Below are 27029 nucleotides of genomic sequence, written 5' to 3' on the forward strand. Positions count from 1 at the left end.
TCTCACACTCTCTGTAAACATGTTCTTCTATTAGTGTGTCAAAAATTCTAATGCCTGTATCCAAATGCTGAGCAAGGATTATAACAAGGTTTATAATTCCTTGTTTTGGAGCAAGACATAGGACATTGCAAGTATTTTTCTCTCTCTCTGGGTACTTGGAGACTTTCTCTCAAGATGAACATCTTGCCCAAGATGTATAATAGTTGTAATAGCAGGCATAACACAGGAGGTATTTAATATTAGCATATATCATATGCTGGGTTAATTAGCATATTTATTTTACCCTACTTTAAATGCTGTTATACTTACTTCTCCTGACATGGCATGATAATGTCCTTCAACAATACTCATTAGGTTAATATGCTCATTAATTTTTAAAAATTGGGTTCTAAAATATTTGTGGTTTTTTAAGGCTTAATTAAATGATTTAAAACATTTTAATGATACTCCCAATAAGCAGGAACCAAAAGCTGAATTTCAGCTAAATTAAACCATAGAAATGTATGAGAATCTCTCTCTTGTTTACTCTCTCTCTCTCTCTCTCTCTCCACACACACACACACACACAAACTTTTAAGTCTACCTTATTTAATTTTTTGGCTAAGTGTTGGTTCAAATGTATATTATATATTTATAAAAATTAAATGTAATTTAAGTGGATAAATCTCTGTCTTCAAAAATACTTATAACAAATAATATGTTCAAAGTTTAGACTTTGTTATAATGAAAATGATTAATGTAATGGTATCCTTATGATCATGTTTTCTGCTATTTATTAAAAATATATCAATTATTTAGACCTAAAAATATTTTAATAAAGTTAATGGTATACCCATATAACCCACATCCAATTTTCCCTGCTGTTAACATCTTTCACTAGTATGGTATATTGCTTAATAACTAATGAACCAACAGTGAAACATTATTTACTCAAATCAAATTTTATTCAGATTTTCTTAGTTTTTAACTAATGTTTTTAGTTCCCTAGCATTTTCTTAACTTTAATTATCTTAATAATTTTCAAGAGTGGGACAGTTTATAGATTATTTTTCTTATTTTGGGTTTACCTGATGTTTCTTCATGATGACACATTTTGTTCAGGAATGCCACAAGATTTATGTTGTGTTCTTCCTAGTATGTAAGAGAGACATACAGCATCAATGTGTTCCATTACTAGTAGTGTTAGCTTTTATTGATTTAGGCAGTTAGTGTCTGCCTGTTTTTTCTACTTTATTTATTAATTATTTTGTAATTGATAATTAGTAAGTACTTAAAACTATTTGGTGAGGAGTGACTGTAAGACTTTGTAAATATCCTGTTTGTTATCATATCTTCACTCACACTTTTATTAGTGATTTTTGAAGCATTGATTTGTTAAGAAACCATTGATGAAAATGCAAATTATTGTGGTTGTATATATTTTCAACCTTTCATTTTTTGCCCTTTGATCACTTATTGATTGCTTTTTTTTCACACATTATCAAATGCACTTACAATAAAGATTTGATTACTAATGAAAAGGTTAGCATACTGAAATCATGGTGAATATGGGAATTTATGAAATAATTTGTTTGCTGAGAACCAGCCTGTTTTTCAATAGCAGTAATTATTCAGTATGAGTCTTCTAAAATGTAGGCACCAGGTAGGTTTGATTTCTTTGTTTTTCTGTAAAATATCTCAAAAGCATTTTTCCTTGGGACTAAACATAATTTATCTTTGATGGAATACATCATCTAAATTGCATCATTTCAGATTATCTGTGTATCTTGGGTTTCCTTATGTGTCAGGTTATTTTATCTCCTCTTTCATTTCCCCTCTTCTCAAAAGTTTACTAATAGCAAATTATGAAATTTCTGAAATAATATATTTTATAGTGCTTGAGAATTAACACTTTGAAGTCAGACAGTCGGTGTTGCCCTCTTTATCTGCAAAATATTAGAATTATGACATCAAGCAGAAGCTCTCTTAGCCTAAAGTTGCTTAACTATAAAATAAGTATAATAACAAAAAATAATGTGACATGGTTGTATTAAGGATTAGCAGTGATGATGCGTTTTTACAGTAATTAGTACAGCTTTTGGCCATCTTTTCTTGCGAGCCAACTCTGACTTGGAAATATACTTTATAAGGAGTGATATATTTAAAAACCAAGGGATCTTCACAAATGATATGCAAAAAATAAATTTGTAAACAGGCAGTAATTAGTGGAGCACCATTAAGAATGCCACCTTTCCTCTCAACGGTGAAATGACATTATCTCTGAGTCTGTCCAACCTGAGCTTTCACTTTCCTGACCAAATTCTTTTAGCTTCACGCTATTCTGTCACATTGCATCTGACTGTATCATCTCCTCCCATTTAAAACATGCATTTTTGAAAATCTGTTTTTATCAGAGTAATTCTGGTAGATGGAAGCGCACAGATGGCCTCCATGGTGAAGCATAGTAATGAGATTCTGTGTATAGTTAAGTATTTAAAAAACATTTTTATATGTTTTTATTATAATTTTTATATATAATTAGGTGATTTTTTTTATACACGTTAAATAAAAATTTTTGTTTAAGAAACATAGTCCACAATGTAGGAAACTTGATGAATATCTCCAGCTATTCATGGAATAAAAATCGTGGGACCTTCAGAGCCATCCCCAGTCACAGAACTTCTCTGAATAGACAGTAGTAGCATTTAATCTACAGCACCCAGAAGCTTCTGAGGGAAGAAACAAGACTAAGCCCTAGTTCCTTTCACTGGTCCCACTGCCTCTCCTCCAGGGAATTTGGAACATTCTTTCTGGAAAGCAGGATACAAACAAGTAAGGGAGGGAACAAGAAGAGAGTAAAGTCAGGGAAAGAAGCACATAAAATATGTTTTCTACTTTAAGCATGTAAATGGAATCAATGTTTCAGATGTTCTAAAGGAGTTAAGAATTCAACTATTTAACCTCCTTCAATTTTGAGAAGCTCTTATACACATATATTCAATTTAAGATGAATCATTCTTTCATTTTTATTAAAGAAGAGTAGAGCTACATATTACTCTCTCTAATAATAATCTCTTCTCATTTTGAAGATACTAATCTACATGAATTTGCCTTTAATAATTTTTTCAGAGGAAAGGATTTTCAACATTAATTATCTAGCTTCCATAGTAAAAAATGGAGTGAAGATTTTAATCACAGGCGCAAAAACTATTTATGTTAAAGGAACATGAAGAACAAATGTGATTTCTTTCTAATTTTTTTCTCTTTGATTTTAATGAATCACTGCAAGATAACATCCACTGATTTTGAATTTTAAAAATGTGTACTAATTGCTACCAATGCTAGAAAGATTTAAGATAAACTTCAAAGAAACTTTTGATTTGAACAAATGTTTGAATAAAACAAATGTTATATTAATGAGTTGATACAAAACCAATATAATGGTCATAGAAACAATACATAATTATAGCTTCACAGATATGTAACTTCATTATTGTGGGAAAAAGCTTAAGTTCTCAATGTGGTTCCACTAATTACTACCTGTTAACAAATTTATCACTCTATTTTATTGGTGAATACCCCCTTGGTTTTCAAATATCTCACTATTTCTATATCATCTGACTGCCACATGAAGATTTCAACACCCACATAATATTTAAAAATTCACAAAATACCAGTAATGAGAATAAGAGTAATGTGTATATAGTTATATTTATGTAATATGTGTATTCACATAGATATGTACATAAAGAAAATTAATGAAATAGGATTTTGAAATCAACTATTTTAAAAAATCATTTTGTGTATTCCAACTCTTATTTTTCTTACATTTCATTGGAACCCTTTTTGTCTCACCAGACTTTCCATATTAGCACAAAATCCCTTGTCTACTTTTTCCTTAGCTATTTATATTAAATTAGTTTCAAATATTCCAAACCCTAGCTCATATCTGAGCAGGCTGACCATCTGTAGATCACGTATATAATGTATACAGCTTAATTACTGATCCATTTTAGTTCTGATGTTTTAATTCAGTAATGACACAGTTATTTTCTTTGGCAACAAATACCTTTGATGAAACACTTTAAGTTTGTTTTTTTAGATATCTGGAAACAAATTGTCATTCAATTTTAAAATTGCATAATTTAAAAATCAAATCATAGCTATATAAGGATGATAGAATTTTTATAGGAGAGAGCAATGTCTTTTGGGACAGAGGTCACACTAAAAATATATAAATATTGGCTTGGAAGCCTTTTAGTTAACTAACATTTCCACTAAACCCATCTCCCAATGGTCTTTCAGTGCCACATGTGCTATTTAAGCTGTCTCCTCTCACTTCATTCTCAGGTCTCTTTGACCTGCAGAAAGTCAAAAGTTTGCCTTTTAAAGATGCCTGCCTGGAGGACTGACTTTATAAATACCCACTGAATGAAGTGGGATGCTGAAATTTACCACTCTTGTACTTTGTACTTTGTACTTTTGGTATATATTTTAAAATCATAATTGTATTTTGTTTATCTAAATCAGAGGCTACAAACTGAAGCAGTTACTGTGTCAGTGGATGTATTTTGTGCATTCCATTAAATGTATAATTTCATTATTTAAAATCTGTTGCCAACCTTAGCATGAAGAGGTTTCTTATAAAATTAGACTGTTGGAAGACCTAATAACATTGGTCCCTTATTCCATTATGCCAAATATTTGCTGGGGCTAAGCTGGTTCCATTAAGAACAGGCTTGTTGAAGGCGATACATAAGTAAGTTGAAATGTGACTAAGTAAGGACACTCAGCTAAAGCTTGAGGAATGGAGACCCTGGATGCAGGGACATGCTGTGCAAAGACCTACAGTTAAGACAAAACAACCGTGATTCTATGGTGGAGATCAATAAGAAATAAAGCCAAACACCAAATCTTGATTATATATGCCCCATTAAGTTTTGTTGTTGTTATTTTAATCCAAATGAAAATACATGACATCTCACCAAGTGCTGTCACATGAGGGCTTTCTATTCCACCAATACTCCAGGCACTGAACAAACGCCTAGCTTTCTTTCTCATCTGGTAGATGGGGCATCATTGTCTTCAACTCTCTTCCTTAAACTTGCCCTTTGCATGTAATTACCAACCTGGATGTCATTGAGCTCTCTGAAATGGCTTTTCATTTTAAAATAGAGTAACTCACTTCCACATACGATTTAAAATCTAGCTTGTAGATAATGCATCGAGGGCTTTTTTTAAGGAGGAACAACAGATGTATTTTCTCCACAGAGGCTAAGGTGCTAATGGTTATAAATTGGTCCAAATGTGCTTCGGTCTGAACCTGGGCCTTCTGTTTCTCTAACCTGGGCCTTCTCTCTCTCTATCCCAAAGCAAGGACCATGATTTTGGAAATTTCAGACTTGATAGGCTCTTACGTAAGGCTTGCAAGTGTTCTTTTAAATGCCTTCTGACCTGTGGTTGTGGGCAGCTGTCTACTCCTCTTTTGTGCAATAAAGGGCTGATTTTTGTGCTGGAACACTTCTGGCATGCTGATGATGCAATGAGAATTGACAGTTTTTCTTTTCTTTTCAGCTCACCCCAGTTGGCACCACAATATTTACAGGATTTGCAGGAGACAATGGAGCTACAGACATTGATGATGGCCCAAATGGACAGATAGAATATGTTATTCAGTACAATCCAGATGATCCGGTATGTAAATATCCACTGGTAATGTGACTTCACTATTAGGAATAAAATCGGCGTTTACTTCACCTGATACTTATTGTTTATTCTATTATTCAGTTCCTAGAACCACATTCGTAATACTAGTATAATTAAATATTATCTCAAAATCGCATTCTTTTAATGGTGTGCTGTACGGACTTTGAAAAGCTAATTTTTGGTGGTATTTCTAGGTAAGAATTTAAAATGTATGTTAGGTTTAATATGGCATTTTTACTAAGTGTCCATTATGTTTGTGGGCCCCTAAGCATTCTAAAGAAATAACTGGACATGCTGTAACCACTGTGATTCATATACTTGATGGAATTTAGAAATTAATAAGTCTACAGTCGCCGCTACCACCGATGGAACCTAAGGTAGAGAAGAAGACAGAGCTTCTAGCTAGTTTTTTAGGCTGTTAAATTGTTTCTTCCAGTGATATATTATATTTAACAAAGATGAAATCAGAATTGTTTTGTTGAAACTAAAGCTGGTGTCCTGACTGCCGTCTTTTCTTCCTCTTTTCCCAAGACAGCTTCTCAGAACATCATGGACTCCCCAAAGCATAGTTTTAAAATCACTTTTTAAATGAGTTTTCTAACTTAATACTTCTCCTTTATGTTACTATTAGGAATATGAAAAGTGGTGAAGATGATATTATATCCTTATTTTTAAATTATATATTTCTTATATAAGCTTTAAACAAACAAACAAAAACGATTGTGCTTGTTCAACCTAAGACTTCACAGTAAGATCTACCTCACAAGTTTATGGTGAGAATTAAGTGAATTGTGAATTAATTTTCTCATTTTATTCTCACAAATCAATTGATCATTAGTATCTCTAGTGCTCAGGAGAGAAAATGGCTCACAGGAGAAGCGATTTGCCTGGTATCACACAGGCACTTCTAAGCTATATAGTCAGAACTCTAATTTCAGAGTGGTATGTGCTCCATTCTTTCTCTATTGTGTTCTAATACAACAGTTGTGTTAAATTTTTCCAAAAAGTTAGATAATTAAAAATGAAAAAATAAAACAAAACAAAAAAACATGGGCATAGTAGGGTCTAGGGAAGATGGGGAAGGTGTAGAGTGTTATGGTTTTTCCCCTAAAAAATGTGTCTCCACATGTTTGTAGGAAAAGGCAGTGAAACCAAGAGATGGGGAAGTAATGAGAAAGTGTCATATAAAGACAGTAAGGATGAAGGGTTACCCAAGACATGGAGTGGAAAAGATCAAAGACATAGAGGAGAAAAGGGCAAGAGAAACAGGCTTTCCTTAAAAGTAGAAACAGACCGCTGACTGCACATTTTATTTCTAAACCATTTATTTTCTTTACTTTTTAGGCTTTTAAAAGAATTAATTATATGTGAGTGCCATGTTCCTAGCTTACATTTTGGGAAGGTCATTTCCTAATCTTTACTCCTCAAGTTGTAAAAATGAAACCTCCCAGCCAAGTATAGAATGGCCAAACCATTGTTTTTTAGGGAAACATTTATTACATTGCATTGAAAAACCTATCAGAGGTTTAGAAATAGTGTGAGATAAAATGTGCTACTTAGAATCTATCTTTTTGAAGTTTTGTGAGGCTGAAATTTCTTGTTAGCTGTGCAGTAGTTCCTTCTGAATGCTTTCTCTTTCAGGGATTTTTAGGCTTGGCATCAAATACAATACATACCTTTTACTGCCTACAGATTGGATAAGCCAATCAGCCACATGCAGTTTCTAAATTACATTTTAAAAAAAGTCCTTCAGCAAGCTAGCACTACAGTGAAATAAATAAAGACATCCTCTGGGCATGGTTCTAATTCAATGAGTCAAAATAAGACATCATGACAGCACTTAATTTAGGGCATATTGGAGGAGAAAACATGAACCAGTCACGTCCTTACAGAAAGAATCCATCTTTCGTCATCAGAGAAACTTAGTGTAAACCTCAGTGCCAGTTTTTTCTCATATAAGATCTATGAGAAAGAAATACCTAATGATTTTAATATTCTACCACTGTTCTATTTTTAGTAATTCTGCTTATATTAAAAGGGACAAAATATTCTCCTACTAACTTCCTAATTTAAAAAAAGTATGTACTACAAACATATTTAACCAAAAATGTGGCCCCCTCTGGCTTCAAAAACCACAATTATAATTTCAAATTAATCTTACACTTTCAGTTAAATTATAAAACGTGTAGATTGCTCTGTTCTACTAAAAACTCTTAGAATTTTGTTGTTGTTTTGGGTTTTTTCATCTGATGCTACATTAATCACAAATCAATGACCTGGATTTCATTCAGCTCACAAACATTTGGTTTGGCCATACATTATTTTAAACACTTTTTTGAGCCAATCATTAAATTTCACATTCAAATCTTGGTTTCTCTTCTCTCTTAAGAAATAGAAATATGACAACACTGGTCCTGATTTCCAATAAGACAAGAATCAGCTAGAATTGAAAGGCTATGTTCTCATGAGGAATGAATCCCTCCTGCTCAGATAGTATTTGTATAGCTGCTTGTACCCCAAGGGGTTGCATTCCTTTACAGAATCCTCTTTATCCTTGGAGAAATTTGCAAAAGTCACTTCTGCCTTACAGTAATACAAAGTATTTTAAATCAATTCTTCCCAATAATTTAAACACTGGCCTTCAGTGTTTCTTATAAAAGAAGCCAATGGAAATTTGAACCATGTTTCCCAGTATGCAATGTACCATTTTTCTCTAGCTGTTCTGAAGTTTTTCTTTTAATCTTGAGTGTTTGCCACCTTAACCATGAAGTGCCAAAGTGTAGTGTTTTTGGTTTTAGTTTTGGTTTTTAATTATCTATTTTGGGGTAGGTTACTGAACTTTAATGTCTGAATTTGTCTTTCACCAGTTAGAGGAATTATCAGTCATTATTTGTTTAATATTTTCATGACGCTTCTTCTTTTGAGACTTCAATTACAGGGATGTTAGGCATTTAAATATTGATCTACAGGCACAAGCTGTTTTCAAATGTTTTCATTATATTTTAATCATGTATCTGCAACTGTCTATTTTCTACTGATGTGTATTCAAGTTCACTGTCTTCTCAGACATCTCCATTCTGATGTTAAACATAAATCAATGGTGGTTTGTGTGTTTTTTAAAGTCAGATAGTATAATCTTCTGGTCTAGATTTTTCACATTTTTTATAGTTTCTATTTCTTGGTTGTGATTTTTCTTCTTTTCACTTATAATGGGAATATTACTTTTACATCTCTCAGCACAGAACTAGCTATAACTAGCTGATTTAAAATCCTTGTCTGCTTGTTCTAACATTGGTCTTCCCTGATTTTTTGTTCTCCTCTTGAAAAGAGATTGCATTTCTTGGTTCCTCATATGTCAAGTTGTTTTGGACTCTGTCCTGGACATTGTCAATGTTATATTATGGAGAGACTCTTGAGTCCATTACATTCCTCTGAGAAGACTTTTGTTTGATTGTTTATTTTAGCAGAGAACTTGGTTGGACTCAAAGTGAAAACTTCATGGGTACTGCTCTAATCTCAATTCAGTATATATATTTTTTTCTTAGTTTGCCTGCTTTTAGTGTGTCCCATGCAGATGTGGTTTTAAGATCAATTAAATATTTGGACATAGATTTTTTTACTGAATTTATTGGGTGGCATTTGTTAATAAAATTATATAGGTTTCAGGTGTACAATTCTATAATGCAGGGTGTCCGAAAAATGTATACACATACACTTTTTGATAACTCAATTGATGTTTCTTTCTTTTCAGATTTAACCCATTGGAATTAATAATTATCCAAAGTGTCTACACATTTTTGGGGGCTACCCTGTATATCATCTATACTTTGCATTGTGTGTTCACCACCCAAAATCAAGTCTCCTTTCATTACCACTTACCCCCTTTCACCTTCTGCCTCCTCCCATCCCCTTTCCCTCTGGTAATCACCTTACTGTTGTCTGTGTCTATGAGTTTGTTTCTATTTTGTTTGTTTATTTTGTTCATTAGATTCCACATATAAGTGAAATCATATGGTACTTGTCTTTCTCTGACTAGCTTATTTCACTTAGCATAATATGCTCCAGGTCCACCCCTGCAGTCGCAAAAGATAAGATTTCCTTCTTTTTATGCCGAGTAGTATTCCATTGTGTAAATGTACCACAGTTTTTTTACCCACTCATTTACTGATGGGCACTTGGGCTGCTGCCACAGTTTTGCTATTGTAAGTAACACTGTAATGAGCATAGGGGCGCATATATTCTTTCAAATCAGTGTTTCCGTTTTCTTCGAATATATTCCCTGAAGGGGAATCGCTAGGTCGTAAGACAGTTTCATTTTTAATTTTGTACGGAAAGTTCATATTGTTTTCCACATCGGATGCACTAATCTGCATTCCCAGAGACAGTGCATGAGGGTTTCCTTTTCTCTACAGCATCCTCTCCAACACTTGTTGTTTGTTGATTTATTAATGATTGTGGTTCTGATAGGTTGAGGTGTTATCTCATTGTGGTTTCTATTTTCATTTCTCTCATGATTAGTGAGGCTGAGCATCTTTTCATATGTCTATTGGCCATTTATATGTCCTCTTTGGAGAAGTGTCTATTCAGATACTTTGACCATTTTTTAATTCGATGTTTTGGGATTGAGTTTTATTTTTTAATAAATTTTGGATATTAACCTGTTATCAGATATATCATCAGTGAGTGTGTTCTCCCATTCAGTGAATTGTCTTTTCATTTTGTTAGTGGTTTCCTTTGCTGGGCAAAAACATTTTAGTTTGATGTAGTCCCATTTGTTTATTGTTTCTTTTGTTTCCTTTGCCTGAGGAGACATATCAGGAAAAATATTGTTGTGAGAAATGTCCAAGATTTTACTGCCCATATTTTCTTCTAGGATTTTTATGGTTTCAAATATGACATTTCAGTTTCTAATCATTTTGAGTTTATTCTTGTTTATGATATAAGAAGGTAGTCTCATTTTATTTTATTTTTTTGCATGTATCTGTCCAATTTTTTCAACACCATTTATTGAATAGACTATCTGTACCCCATTCTTGCCTTCTTTGTCAAATATTAATTGACCATAAAGGCATGGGTTTATTTCTGGGCTCTCTATTCTGTTCCATTGATGTATGTGCCTGATTTCATGTCAGTACCATGTTGTTTTGATTACTGTGGCCTTGCAGTATAGTTTGATATCAGGCAGCATGATTCCTCCAACTTTGTTCTTCTTTCTCAAGATTGCTGTGGCTATTCAGGGTCTTTTGTGGTTCCATAAAAAATTTTTGGAATATTCGTCCTAGTTCTGTGAAATACATCATTGGTACCTTGATGGAGAGACTATTTTATCAATCTTCTAAATGGCACTGATACACAAGAGTGATGTAAGGACTTTTTAAGGATGAGAGACTGATCTTATAAATTATATTATTTCAAGGCATAAAGACACCATCTTACACTGAGGGAAAGAATGTTGGAGTTTACCCTTATGATGTGCATGTTACCAGGAAGAAACTCCATTCCAGACAGGGAGGAGACTTAACTAATGAGCAGCAGTTCTCAGGCCTGAATAAAAAATAACCTATAACAATTTCTTTTTTTTTAATTTTTACAAAAACAGTGTTTGGATTTAATAGTTGTATTTAATACTTGAAAATGCTGAGAATACAGAGTTGGCACCAGTGTTGAAAAAGGATATTATGTAGAATCACAACTTGGAATAATTGAACCCTTTGGTGATAAAACAAATGCTTAAAAGATAATATAACAGAGAAGATTTTCAGATACCTAGATTTTGATTTAGGCGTAATATATAAAAAAAAAACTATTACAAGGAACAAGTTTCTTGGTTATCACTATCAAAGGACTCTGATAAAATGCATAGATCAGAATAAAAAGGTTTTAGAAGTAAGAATAGTAAATCTGAAGCACACACTCATGTTCTATTTTCAGATGATAAGCATACTCTCTGCAACTTTAAAGGAGACTAAACTACACTATCAAATTCCCTAATGCATCTTAAATTCAGATGATTTTTGGATCCGTATCTTTAACTATTTGCAGACATCCAACGACACCTTTGAAATCCCCCTCATGCTGACTGGAAATGTCGTGTTAAGGAAGAGACTCAACTATGAAGATAAGACGCGCTACTATGTCATCATTCAGGCTAACGTGAGTATTCAATTCCTCTTACTTTTCTCCGGTGAACTTATGAAGTAAAGGACTTGTTTAAAATGTATAAGTGCTCTTACAGCGGTCAGTGTAATTTGCGGCCTCAGCGGGGTAGCCCTGCCCACAGGGTAATTTGTATATGATATTCTCCTACATGGCCAATGAGATGGAATGGGGTGTGAAGATTGTAAACTTCACTCTCTGAACCACTTGTACCCACTCTTCAATAATTGGTTTTTAGCTCATGCTGAAGTGTTCTCAAATCATGATCCTCCAAACAACTGAAGTAGAATCACTTTGGGAGCATATTAAAAATGTAGATTCTTGGACCAAACCTCAGACCCTCTGAATAAAAATTTTAGAGGGTAGAAGTGGAAGACCTGCATTTTTTATTAGCTCCCCAGGGGATTCCAAAGTGCACTAAAAGTAGAGAACTGCTGGATTGGAAATATTTTCCCTCATGATGATGTGTGAACAGTAGTAACAGAAAGCCTGAAAAACATTTGCTTATACAGCTTTGACATTTATTATTATTATTAATATTATTATTATTATAATAAAATCCTTAGATTCGTTCAAATGTTGGTTTGACAGCTCAAGTATATCACCAAGGATTTGGGTTCCTTCTATCCTTAAATTCTGCCCTTCCCCAGAAATTTGGTTATTTTTCCAATGCCTTGTGTGCCCAGTGCTTGTGAATATTATAGCCATAAGCACAACTGAGTGTAAGCAAGTGGAAAGAGTGGTAGAGCAGGACTCTTTCTATGTTTGTTGATTCTGGCTCCTTTTACCTGAGAGGACACTGTCCCAGTGTCCTTTCCCACCCAGCTTCCCCATACAGACCTGGATCACATAGTCAGTGTAGCAGAAAGGAAAGCTGAAGAAGTCTGTGTGTGGTAAAGGGGCTGAAATCATCATCTCTGGATGACAGCAAGTATGGTTCATTTTCTGGGGCTGGGAACATTGATGGCCTGAAAAATAAAATTGACCTGAAAAATAAAATTGTTGGCAGTGAGAAGAATAGAGCTAGTATTTTAGGAAGAAAAATTAAGAAGACTGGCCACAGATAGCTCTAAACATTAAAAAAGTCCCATAGCGAGTGCCAGGGCCACCCATATTCTCTAAAGGTCGTGAGACTCTGAAGCCATCTTGTGTCTTTAAGGACCCTATGCATTGTAACCTTAGCCATATACTGTAGCAGAACAGGAAGCCAGCGGGGAGTGGCAAATGGAAAGAATCCTCCACCAGCTATTCTGAACACGTTTACAGCGGCCCCCCTTGTCTTCAGTTTCCCTTTCTGTGGTTTCAGTTACCCTCTGTCAACCATGGTCTGACAATAAAGAAGAATGTCCACAGTCTCTACTTTTTCAATATGTAATTTACTTAAGTCAGTGGGTTATTAGAGCTGAAAAGCTGGCTCATACTTGCTTGGGGTCAGTTGTGGGTATCTCTTCCCAAGTCTGAGTTCAGTGACCTCACATTTGTGACCATAGTGGGAGAATTTACAGTTTGAAAAGTGACAAATGCTACAGATCAGAGATTCTTGTCTCAGAGAGCTGACTGATAAACATTTACTACTTCGCTTATACCAGTGTGTGTGTGTGTGTGTGTGTGTGTGTGTGTGTATAAGTCTTTGTGTTTATATAGGATAATGATATCATATATTTAAAATATATATTTCATTCTTTTATATCTTTATTACTTTATTGATAGTATGTAAAGCAATATACAAAGTAAACCATGTACATTAAAAATCTGTGTGAGTTATAAGGAGAGTTGAAATATGAGCAATCAACTAAAGTAGATGGTATCTAAGAGGCTAGATGTATAGTAAGAAATACTGAACATTATTCAGCTTTGGCCTGGCTTTGCTTATGGTACAAATATTTGATTGATTTGCAAAGGGGACCATTCAGATTTCATAGAAGGTTTCTTTTTATCTATGTGAACATGTTATATTCTTGATTAAGTTGGAAGCATCTTGGTTGACCCATATTAAAAAACATGCCACTTGTTTTTTGAGAATATTTGCAACGTTATTAACCACACATTTTATTTTCAATATGAATATGCAATGAGAGAATGGTACGTTATATAGAAAAAAAGCAAAATAAAATCTCAGAAAGGAATTTCAGAGAAGTATAAAAATCAAGGGGGTTAAAAAAATATATTTCTATACTAAAAAAAGAAAATCAAGGGGGTTTTCTTTTTTTGAAATTTCCAATACATTCTATAACCACAGACTCTAATTTTGATGTTATCCTAAGTCAGAAGCAATCAAGCTCATCTCTATACATAGATTTTCTTCAAAGATCCTCTCTTTTGTATAAAACTTTTATCTTGAGGGATAAGGGCTATTTACTCAAGAGCCCTTAAATAATTATCAGAAATAAAAAGCTTACAATTTATTTAGAATCATAGCAAGAATGATTTCTGAATTATTTTATCAAAAGCAGACTCTTCTCTATTTTATCAAATATCAAAAGTCTAGAGGAGTGACACCTGCTGTCTTTAATAAAAAATGTAATTTCTAAAAATACAGAACTACAATTTCATTCTTAGTTCTGTCTTTTCTCTTAATGGCTAAGCATATTGTTTAAGTGTGTAAACTGTAGGAGCAGAAATCTTTTACCTCATTCCCTTCTAGCTTTTTTTTGGCTGGCCTAAAAAGACAGATTAACAGGAGGAAAACAAATTTAATTTTATATGTACAAGAGCCCCATTAAAAAATTTAAGACTAAAAGAAGTAACTTTTATAGCTTTGGACAAGGAAACAGTAAATTTGTGAAGAACTGGCAAAACAGAGGGGTTTGGGCTTGGGGTAGTAAATCAGTGAGGATTAACAAGGCTTGTTTATAGCCTTCTGAGTCCTAAAATTTCTTTTTCTGGTGATAAGAATGCCTTCTGCCTTCTACCTTCTACCTAAGGGTACAGGTAGGGCACTTTTCATACGGGAGATTTATTTCCTGCTTTCAGGAGGGCAAAGGGGGTCAGAGTGTTGTTCTTGTGCAGGCTGTTTCTTATGAAATGTTAATTCAGAATAATCAGTATACCAAAGTGGCATATGTCAGGGTGGTTTATTGGGCTTCCTTCAAAACATTGCAATTATTTGGGCTTGGATATAAAAATCAATACTATACTTTTATATTCAACCCATGTAAACAACATTTCAGAAAAGCTCCTACCCTGGCCTGTCTACTTCCACTGACCTGTGGAATAAGTGCTAATTTTACACCCATTGTTTGTAGCTCTGCCCATGTCTTGGGCATATTCTGGGGAGTGGGGCTGAAATGGGAGAATGGTGGTCAATGGTTTAACTTTTATAAAATGCCCAAGTAATGAAGATAGGTAAGCATGTGGACATATAAACTCTGTTACTACCCTGTCTACTAGTATGCATAAACATTTTAAAAATAGGTAAATGTTTTGAACAAAAGCACAATTTCAAGGAAAAAACTAAAAGAGAACACTTCTAAAGTGATTTAGACCAAGGCAATATTGTTGCTGCTATTTTCCTGTTTTGAATCTAGAAATTTAACAGAATCAACCTGCTAGCATAGGTTTTAAATTTTCAGTGAGTGATATTTTATCTGTCATTGGTGAACAGAAGCAAGACGAACACCTCTGCGGTCTCGGGTAACTGAGTTATGGTCAAAAGACTCAGGGCAGCTCTAATTATGTTGAAACATTTTTTTTTTTTCTTTCTACTGGAAATACCTGATAAGGTAATGAAAGAGTCTTTAATATATGTATCTATGAGTGAGTTTGGTAGGTGCTTCTAGCTATTTTATTAAATTACAGACTACTTGAATACTGAGTATGTAAATGTTAAAAGTCTCTTTATTTCAAGTCTCTTATGACATTGCCTCAAAAATAAATCAGAACTTTGGCATGTTTTCCTCACACTTGTTTTAAAACCAGATTACATATAATTTCATAGTATTTTTTAGAGTCCACATCTTCCTGTCCCCACTCCATCCAATCAATATTAAACGTAATACACTTCTAAATACAGAGCAGATAATGATTGAATTAGAAGCTAGCATTTATCTAGTTTGATCAAAGAATAGTGGGCACTTCAACTCTTTTACAGAAATCCTTTCTCTTGAGATGAGGAAGGAATTGACGTCATACTTATCATCTGAGAGTTAGAGGTACCTTATTGCTTTTACATTACCACAGTTGAAATATTTTCAGTTTTATAAAATTGTGCTTCGTAAAAAAAGTGGATTGTGACAATAAATTAGTTATCTCTGAGCTATTTATAAAAGTAACTTTCTTTGCAGGCCTACTTAAAGCACACATCTCTTTAAAAACACATTTTCTTTCTTGCACTGTATTGATGAAAATTGCTACTTATGCAGTAAATAATTCATTCAAAAGAAAGAGGTGTCTTTGATATGCTGACATTATGGTATAGTATGACTCTGAAGAGTTGTACATGATATAGGGGCAGAGAATTGGAGGTTTTCAGTCAAGAAGCTAAGGGTTCGGGGACCAGGTCAATATCACTTCCCTGTGAGGCATTAACTGAATGCTCCTGCTATGCTCAGATCCCACATTCTGATGAAATTGCTTATAGTTTTCTTGATTCTTTTTTGAAGATATGTGTAAGCTTTTAAATTCCTACATGTCAGTTTTTATACTTGGTTATTCTCACAATTATGGATGCTAACTAAAGGTTTTATGTAATTAAATGTTTAATGTTAGCATATGTATAAATGATATAAAAAATAGCACCGCACATTGTGAAAACACAAAATAAACCTCCTTGCATAACTTTAAAAATAGATGTATTTTTTTTGTCATCACATTTCCTAAATTAATAAAATATCTTATTTGTAAATGGAGAGTTGGTAAGAGCTGGGGTGGGAGTTATCACAAGGAAACAAAGCTTTTATTATTTATTTTTATTGTCTATATTAGAGCATGTATAGTAACTAAACTTATGGTGTAATCATTTCACAATATATGTAAGTCAAGTCATTATACTATACTCCTTAAACTTATACAGTACAGTGCTATATGCCAGTTATATCTCAATAAAAATAGTAAAAAAAAAAAACCAAAAAAAAAACCCACAGCAACAGCAAAAATAACTGTTCTCTTGGCAATATATGTCTAATGAAAAAGAGAGAAAGTTGAAATGTGATTCCCATTACTTCTACAAGGACACTTCTCTCAGTAGTTATAACTTTTTAGAACCCCAAAGAATGGAGAAACAAAACAGTTCTCGTTTAGAAATTTGGGACACTAGGTTATTTTAATGATGTCATGGAGATAAGTAATGTTCTCAAAATACTTTATAATACAAAAATTATGCAAGACATACAAAAACATTTCTTTAATAAGAGTGCACCAGGCCTAGTAGGTTTTCTTTTCTTCCCTTTATTTTCCTCTTCATTTTTCTTTTCTGAGGTGTGTTCTTATAATAACCCAAATTCATCTAATAAACCTAAATAGCTTAAAGTATAAAAAAAAGAAAATTGGGTTGGAGGAATCAAGGACTGTCTTTGTTTGCTAATTGGTCTTCTCAAAGGAGGAGTAAAGGTTCTTGTGTCTTCATGATGGGAGATAGCCTCACAATTTGGAGCAAGCCTCCTATGCTCCTACCCTCTCACAGTGACTGGCAGATAGGGGTTCTGTCTTCTTTGATGATTACATTTAGAAGGGGTGATTCCTAGGTCCTTGAGAAGCATCTTGGGTTGTATAACTGGCAAAAGTTTGAGTTGGGATGAACATCTGGGTGCATATATCTTTTTGAATTTGTGTTTTCATTTTTTTTGAATAAATAGCCAGAGGTAGAACTAATTGTTGGGCTGTGTGGTAGTTCTATTTTTAATTTTTTGATGAATCTTAATAATATTATAATAGCTATTTAGTGAAAGATGATTACTAGGCTTAGTGTGGTGATTATAAGGCAAATAAATGAGGAATCATCTTGTACACTGAAAGTAAAATAATATTGTACGTCAGCCATACTTTCACTTAAGAAAAACTGAGCTAGGAGAAGATTCAGGTGCAGGTTTTCTAAAGTAAATGCTCTGGGAAAAGAGAGGTCAGGTGACTGTCATCGGGAGACACCTGTCTAGAGTTTAGTCAAAGTGAGGAAAATGTTAAGTCTGTTGTGTTGGGTTTTTTGTTTTTTTCTTCCTCACAGGACCGTGCACAAAATCTGAATGAACGGCGAACCACAACCACCACCCTCACAGTGGATGTTCTGGATGGAGATGACTTGGGTCCAATGTTTCTTCCTTGTGTCCTTGTGCCAAACACTCGTGATTGTCACCCAGTCAAGTATGAAGCTGCCATACCTGAGTTGAGAACTCCAGTGAGTATACCATATTCTTTCCTCTTCACTTACACCTCTTCAACCCCAGTGAGATCCTGATCAAGTATTTTGCAGACTTATTAGGTGAGAATGGCAAACTTCACTATATGGGTGTTGAAAATATTGATGCCCAAATCCAGTTTTGGAGACAATGGACAAAATTCTGGTTACAATGCATAATTACATCATCTACAAAGTAGAAAGTATGAAGCAACAGCCCATTTTACAATGATTATTTTATTTTTTCCACCTATATCATAACAGAGTTCAGTTCCCAATATGTTCTATGAGACTCTGGAAAATAACTCCAGCATTTCCTAAAATTCACATATAAACATGCGATCCTCAATCAGAGGACACACAGGTCAACAGGATATTCTTTCGCCTCTTAAAGTTCTGAATGTTACTGGAGATTATGCTTAGCGATTTGGAGATGGAAGCTAATGAATCCTGAAAGCAAATATTTATCCCTAAATATATACTTTAAAGGAGCAGAAAAGCAAGGTATGAAATATATGTTTTCTACACTTGACTCTGCATCTAATTTTTAAAATTCTAATCGAGCTATAAATTGCTGTCAACTTGGAATTCACAATTTGGACCTCCCTGGGTGATAAATACTAGTGCCTAAGAATAAGAATTATAAGGCATGTATATATCCTGGTTAGGCTAAAATATTAATTTATCATTTAGAAGTAAAGTCTATCAGTTCTCTTTTAGAAAAGTCAAATTCCTACGAGTCAAAGGTTTTACTAATGGCTTTGTAATTCCTCTGGGAAGCACTAAGTTTTCTGGGTGTCCTGGCCCATGATGTCAGAATTTGTTGGAAGGTATTTGATTTTTGTTCTCAGACTTATGAAGATTGTGGTTTTTGGGATCCTCACTGTATTTGAGATTTTTAAATAATAAAACAGAAATTTAGTCTCCTAAATGAAAGTTACATTGTACTCTACCTGCTTCAAAGTGTTGTCACCCAATATTTTATTTACAATAGAGCTTAAACAGTTGAGGATTGTTTTTGTGTCTATTGGCATAAATGACTACTGGTTTAGTTAGTTTATATGAACAAAAAAGCTGGAGAAAAAAGAAGAAATGTTATGATGTGCATTAAAGAAAAGATAAATATTCAGCTAAATGGATAATTTTTCAGACAGAAAAGCTAATGTAAAATTTGTCTGGACACATAGTTGTAGATTACCTTAAATTATACATCACGATATTTTGTTGAATACCAGTAAAAAGACTCTTAATGATGGTGGACATGAAACTTTTCTTGGAAGGCTTAATTGAAATCATGAGGAAAAATACTATGTTTAGTGTTATTTTATTTTTCCGAGTTAATTTATATAGCTTGTGTACCAGTGAGATCTCAAGAGAAGGGGTGTACTGATATAATATGACTAAAATCAATGTTCAATCTGACTGTCTAACAGTACTTGACGTATTGAAAGAAGTAAAGGAAGACAGAGGTTGCTGCTTGGGAAGCAGAGTGGATTGATTTTCTAAAGGATCTTGGAGCCTCCCTTCTTTTTTCTTCCAGGTTACAGATTAAGCATCTCTGTCGTAGTTATGGACTTTCATGCTAGAGACAAGGCCATGCTCCAGATTTGGAGTAAAAATATAAATTATAATAATGACTAATGGTTATATAGAATGTTCAGTTCATCACGAACTGTGCTAAACTCTACAAAAATATTAACTGAAATCCATTTGCATAGTTACTATTATGGTCAATTTACAGATGAGATTTCTGAGATACAAAGTTTAAGTAACTTTCCATGGCCTTACAACTAACAAGTAAAAGAAGTTTTCTTTTAAAATCATGTATCTCGAACTACATGTTATGCTATGATCAAATTTTATGCTTCATCATCATTTTAATAGATTGGCCCATTCTTTAACATTCTGTGAAACAAAGAGGATTTTAATTTTACATATTTAAATAATGATGGCAAATATTTATCCATTAAAGGGTATATTTTATTGCTGTGCAGAAAAAATGTGATTATGTGTACTTGCAAAATTAGGCAGTCATTCTGATAGTCACTGCATAATAAACCACCAAATGAGAATTTTTAAATTTGATCATAAAGCTGAGATTTTGGCAGACTTGAAGAAACACTTCATTTCTGCTCCACACAGAGTTGGCTGAGGCACCTTGACTGAGAGCCAGGTCCCTCTTTCAGAGTGGTGAATTTAGGAAGCTGATTCTGGCTGTGGGCTCAAGCTCAGCCAGGGCAGTGAACTTGAGGCTTTATTTCTACTCCATGTGGGCCTCTCCTAGGCTGCCTGTTTCCTCCCAGCAAGGCACTGGCTTCCAAGAACAAACTTCCTGAGAGAATTACTCAGAACTTTTATGAACTAGCCTTGTAATTTGCTTTGTTATGTCTGCTGTAGTCAAACCTCTGCCAGATTCAAGAAATATGATGATATATCATCCCCTGATGGGAGGAGTGTCTTAATCACATTGCAAAAAGAACATATTGGGAAGGAAATTTTACTGTGGAGATCTTTGGAAAATACAATCATTCAAAGTGCTGGTATCAGGTTTCCATGAGCTCTTCCACAAGTTATCTTGGACCCCCTCTGATTACCAGGGTTTAAGAAGCAGAGCTAGTTTTTGAGATTCACATTCAAATTGTTGTTCTTATCTCTGTTCTTCCATTCTTTTTTATTTTATTTTCCTTTACATATTTTGCTAAAATTTCTGGAAATTTCAATAAGTAAGATCTTGCTATTTAGGGCAAGAGAACTAACCATTTATGTCAGCTAAACAGGACATGATGACTCTAATTACATACTTGCTGATCCTTTCCTGAATTAATTTTTCAAATTTTGAAGCTTTGACACCTGCTCACCTTCTTTGTAAAATTTTCCACCAGTTACCTCAGTGGTGTTTTTGACTTGAGGAACCATTCTAAGTTTCACTACAATGCTTGCAGAATTTATGAGCTCAGAAAACTTTAAAAGGTAGTCTAATATGGTGTTTAACTCACAAACCAGGATAAAATAAAAATAAAAAGCTACTATTTATTGAAATGCAAATAATCATGTGTTTAGAGGTAAACTTCTCTATTCTTTTACATGTTTTTCTACTACAGAAAATTATCTGCAGAAAAATTAATGTCTTCACAAACACTAGGATTAATGTTATACTGGATATGTAAATATATAAATCTGATGTCTGAATGGTACTAAAGCAATTTGCAGTCCTGTGCTGATTATCATTTATTTATTTATTTGCTAAATATCTCTTGGACCCTAACAGATATTGTATTGTATGCTAATTGAGGAGACTTGACAACTGGGATGAGATAAAAATCCTTCCAATATATTGTTTATAGCTTCACTTTCTGATTTTCTTAAAGTAGTAATATTCTTTTGTGGTTGAATTTTTCTAGTATTGTGAGAAAATTCTGTAGAATTTGGAGAGTATAGGATTCATAGCTGTAGTTTGTCTATTTTCTATTGAAGCACAAAACAGTAAATCCTTATACATATTTTTCAGAATTGAAAAGGTGTATACTGTGTGGTTGGTTAATTGGTTGGTTGGTTGGTTGTTGTTTTTTTGCTGAGTAATTTGTCCCTGAATAGATACATCACAGTATTAATATGATAATATTGACATATTATATATGTTTATGTATATACCTTCCTTTATTTATTGCGCCATGCCATTTTCAGCATTTCTGCATTAGCTGCCTACCAGACAAGTCATTTAGCAGCTAGAATCCATACTGCCATGAGTCCTTCTGCAGTCCTATTTTAAAGCCTTGGGTTGGATACCAGGACTGTTTAGCCATGAATACCTCCACTGTGGTTTTTGTCATAAAAAAACTGCAGTTTTCACGTAACTGTCAAACATAGCTCCTCTGCTTTATTTATGGTGCTCTCTCCTTCCAGGGAAGCTTTCTTAGTTATTACAGGAGTGGTGGTGATTTGCAGTGATGTACAACATAATTACCTCTTGCCTCATACTCATTAAATGTGTTGCAATCTAGGAACTCCCTCCTCTCTTGTCTCTTATTAAACTACTGGTTCTTTTCCTCCCCTTGATGGCCCCGGGTTTCTCCTCTTAAATCATCAATGACTTTTTTTAAACTAAATTTATCTCTTGTATTTATTTATTTATTTATTTATTTATTTATTTATTTATTTATTTATTCATTACAAATCTTAGGGGTAAGTTGAGACTTCTATCCTTTGCAACTAAAAAAAAAAAATACTACAATTTTTAAACCCGCATCAGTGAGTGTTATTTTTCTTCCAATAGTGGTGATCTGGATGCGCTAGATGTGTTTTCTGACATGAAATCTCTCCTGAATTCCAAGCTTCTGTTCTTTTCTAGATATGTTTAACTGTATTTCCCACAAATGCCATTATCTTTCCTGATGCCATCTAATGCTTCCATGACTATTCTCGTGCTACCTCTTGTTGCTTTGGGGGTCATTGTTGATTTGGACCTAGACTTCAATGATCCCCTTCCCCAAACTCAGTCAACCTCCAAAGATACTTTCTGCACTGCCTATAAAATCTCACTCAAATATGTTGGATGACCATTTCCACTGCTAAAATACCCATTTAAAGGTATACTCTCAACTCTGGACTCCCAGCCTCTGGTCTCTTCCACCTTCAAACATCATCTCACTGAAGGAAGTTATTTTTTTGAAATATAATTCTGGTCTGATTGATCACTGATTAAAACTTTTTAGAAAACTTCAATATTTTTTTTACCATATACCAAATAGGTCCCAAAGCTTTTAGCATATCATTCAAAGTAGTTTTATGTCTGACCACTTTATATCCTGGTCTCTTTAACTTGCATAATGTGACTTGTCTTGAAACACAGAGCTTTATATGTATGTATTTGAACTCCTCAGAGAATTAACCTCCCTTTTCTCCACTTCCTTTCACATATTAAGATGATATCTGTTATTCAAATTTCATCTTGGTTAATCTGAAATTATAGGTTTTTAAAATTAAGTTTTTCTCTGTGTCCTCATGTATTCCTGCGTTAAGTACTGAAACCCTCATTGTGTTATAGTTGTTTACTTGTTTCCCTTTCACTAGACCATGAGTTTTTAAATTTCCTATTTATCATTATATCCTAATGAGAACCCATTCATGTCACCTAGTAAATGTTCAATATATATTGAATTGAATTAAATCATTGATTAAAATGTCAAGAAATACAAGTAGTGCACTGAGATACTGGATATAAATATGAATAAACATGGCTTCTGATTGCTCATTCCCAATGAGAGTAGATTGCATACATATTTATTATCTATAATAAATAATATATGTATATGTTATTTATATGCATATTGTTTATTATTACTTATATATAATAAAATATGTTATTATACTTATATATTATTCAAATATTAGCGCACATATATATATATATATACATATTTATATATATGATTTTAATATACTTTTGGTGTTTTCGAATCAGAATAGAATGGCAGGCACTACCATACTTGGCCATTGTCTAGTCAAGGTCACCCTTCTACTAGGCAGTCTAGATGAAGCAAGCATACTGGGCAGTTGCTGTAGAGGCCCAGTTTATAATTCTTAGGCCAGCACACTGTTCATATTGCCTTCCTTCTCGTAATGTTCCAAATATTAAATGACATCCTCTGTCAGTCTTCAAGCCAGTTCTTTTCAAAATGTGTTATAGAGCTTTTTGGGGGCCAGTAATGAGATGGATGAAGAACAAAACAATCAGCAACTTTCAAATTGCCCATAACTTTTCAAAGACAAGATTTTCCTCAAAGTAGGTTGAAAAGAAAAATGATAAATAATATAACTACAGTAAAAAAAAATGCATAATCTGCCATTTTTCCTCTCACCAACAATCATACCTGCATGCTGCCAGCAGTAAATGATCAAAGAAATGTCAGATCCAAGTTGGGAAAACAATAGCTGAACACCAAGAAAACAAATAAAAACTAGAATTCATCCAGCGTGGTCTAGAGTTTGAAATTGTATTACAGTAATTCTGAAAATGGTGTGTGACATTATAGTAGAGCAAACAGCTCATTTATTCTCTTTATCTCTGATCAAAATATATGTTGTATAGGTTCAGCTATATACCATTTCCATCTATAGACAATTTGAAGATATTTTCATTTTTTGTAGAATAATTAAATGATGAAATACAATCGGAGAAATTGAATTTATTAATATTAGTTAAAAGAAGAAAGTCTGCTCAGTAATAAGATGGAAATCCAACTCTATTCAAAATATTAGTTTTTTAAAATAGTGTTTTAAATTAACTTTGGACATGTGTTTTTCTATGAAACACACGTAAAGAGAAATGCAGTCATTCAACTTGGCCTTGATATTTATAACTTTACGTAAACATTTATTTGGGAACTCCCTAATGGCCTACTAAATTGTGCAGAAAAAAATGTTCAAAGGTGTTTACTATATTAATAGGGTAATATGTAAGAAACCAGAGTCTAAGTTGAAACCTGTGTGATGTTGTGAATGTTGCTTAATGTCTCTAAACCTCAATGTGAGTTTGTCATCTATACAACGGGCAAAAAAATATCTAATATAAGGGATTGTCATGAGCACTAGAAGAGTCATGTAGCTCACTTGTTTCTAGCAAATACTAAGAATTTAATAATATTAGCTGTTGCCAGGATTATCATTGTCATTGGAATTTCTTCATCTGGCTGGGTTTTTACTCCGAAACTCCTGGGAGGTAGTAGCTAATTCAAATTAGTTATTGAATATCTAGCTATTTTAATTGAGATCTATACAATAGCTTAATTTATTCTGATTTTGCTAATCTTAATTAATTCAGTATGATTTTGGTCCTTTAAAAGAATGCAGTACCTTTGTTGAAAAGAACAGTAGAGGCCCTGTTTTTTAATAAACAGATCTGGCATAGTTACTGCTTGTGCTGAATTAATTATGCAATATATTATTGCTGTGGGAAGAGGCAGTAGCTGATGTAAAATGCCACAGGGTAATACTGTGAGCCAAAAATATATCAATGAATCACATTTTAAATGCCCTCCAGGGAAGCAAGTATCCTGCTTCTTTTCTTTCTTATTTTATGAATTCAAAAACAATGACTATCAATAAAGTTTTCAAATTGTGGCACAAAACCTCCAGTTCCCCAGAGGTGCCTCTAGGGCTTCTACTACAAATAAAGATAGGGCTTCCACTTCCAGTAATATTTAAAATTCTACTTTTGTCTCACTTGCTAATTTACAAAATTTTTCATTATTTACTTTAATTAAAATAAATATTGTCTGCTAGTTATAAATTATATGGGAAAAATTTTTAAAAATTGAACACATTGAAAATTGGAAACCCTCAATCCTCAAAGCCCAAACTCCAGGATAACCATTATTAATCTGATGCTAGTCTTTCCAAATATCTGGGGCCTGCTTGAAACAATTATAGTTTTTTATTTGTTTGTTTGTTTGTTTCATTTTAAACAAATAAATGAAACAAACAAATGAGTTTGGCCTACATAAAAGTGAACTATTAGATGCTCACTGGGCTAATGGTAATTTATTTAAAGGGATTAGCCTCTGGAGATTGGAGAACTATATGTTGTGCTGAGGGTCAGGATTTTGTGGTCTGGATGTGACTAAAGGGATTGGATGTACTTCTTCCGCCCTCTACTCAAAGGCATATATGAAGGAGAAAATATCTAATTGCCCTAGCTGGAATATGCTCACTCTTTTTGAGTAGGGAGGATAGGGAGTCTATGATGGTTAATTTTATACGTCAATTTAGCTAGTCCCTGGTACCCAAATATTTGATCAAACACATTTGGATGTTGCTGTGAAGGTATTCTGAAGATGAGAATACAATTTAAATTAGTAGACTGAGTAAAGCAAATAATCCTCTATAATGTTGGTGGGCCTCATCCAATCAGTTGAAGCCTTAAGAAAAAAAAGACTGACCTCCCCCAACAAGAGAGAATTCTGCCAGCAGACTGCCTTCAGATTTGAACTGTAACATGAATGAACTTTTCCCTGGTTCTTCAGCCTACCAACCTACCCTGCAGATTTTGGACTTGCCATCTTCAATAATTGCAGCATGAGCCAGTTCTTTAATATGAATCTCTTTCCATCTCGATAGATGGATGATAAATATAAATAGATGATAGATAGATAGATGATAGATTAGGTAGATAGATAGATAGATGATAGATAGATGATAGATAGATAGATAGATAGATAGATAGATAGATAGATAGATGATAGATAGATAGATAGATAGATAGATAGATAGATAGATAGATAGATATAGATAGATATAGATAGATGATGATAGATGATAGATAGATGATAGATAGATGATAGATAGATAGATAGATAGATAGATAGATAGATAGATAGATAGATAGATGATAGATGATGATAGATAGATAGATAGATAGATAGATAGATAGATAGATAGATAGATAGATAGATGATAGATAGATGATAGATAGGTAGGTAGGTAGGTAGGTAGATGATAGATAGATAGATAGATAGATAGATAGATAGATAGATAGATAGATAGATAGATAGATAATGATAGATTGATAGATAGATAGATAGATAGATGATAGATAGATAGATAGATGATAGATGATAGATGATGATAGATGATAGATGATGATGATAGATGATAGATAGATAGATAGATAGATAGATAGATAGATAGATGATAGATAGATAGATAGATAGATGATAGATAGATGATAGATGATGATAGATGATAGATGATGATAGATAGATGATAGATAGATAGATAGATAGATAGATAGATAGATAGATAGATAGATAGATAGATGATAGATAGATGATAGATAGATAGATAGATAGATAGATGATAGATG

The 27029-nt window shown here is 33.4% G+C and overlaps 1 protein-coding gene across 1 annotated transcript in view; it reads left to right on the forward strand.

Moving 5' to 3' along the window:
- The window catches only part of PCDH15 (protocadherin related 15), a 900353-nt gene that overhangs the window by 615696 nt on the left and 257628 nt on the right, over positions 1-27029 (forward strand). The window contains exons 10-12 of the mRNA XM_087824418.1: positions 5554-5673; positions 11728-11838; positions 17999-18169. Coding sequence (XP_087680544.1) covers positions 5554-5673; positions 11728-11838; positions 17999-18169 — 402 coding nt within the window. The remainder of the gene's footprint in view (positions 1-5553; positions 5674-11727; positions 11839-17998; positions 18170-27029) is intronic.

The sequence above is a fragment of the Miniopterus natalensis genome, chromosome 14 (assembly GCF_054644295.1).
Source record: "Miniopterus natalensis isolate mMinNat1 chromosome 14, mMinNat1.hap1, whole genome shotgun sequence".
Classification (NCBI taxonomy): Eukaryota; Metazoa; Chordata; class Mammalia; order Chiroptera; family Miniopteridae; genus Miniopterus; species Miniopterus natalensis.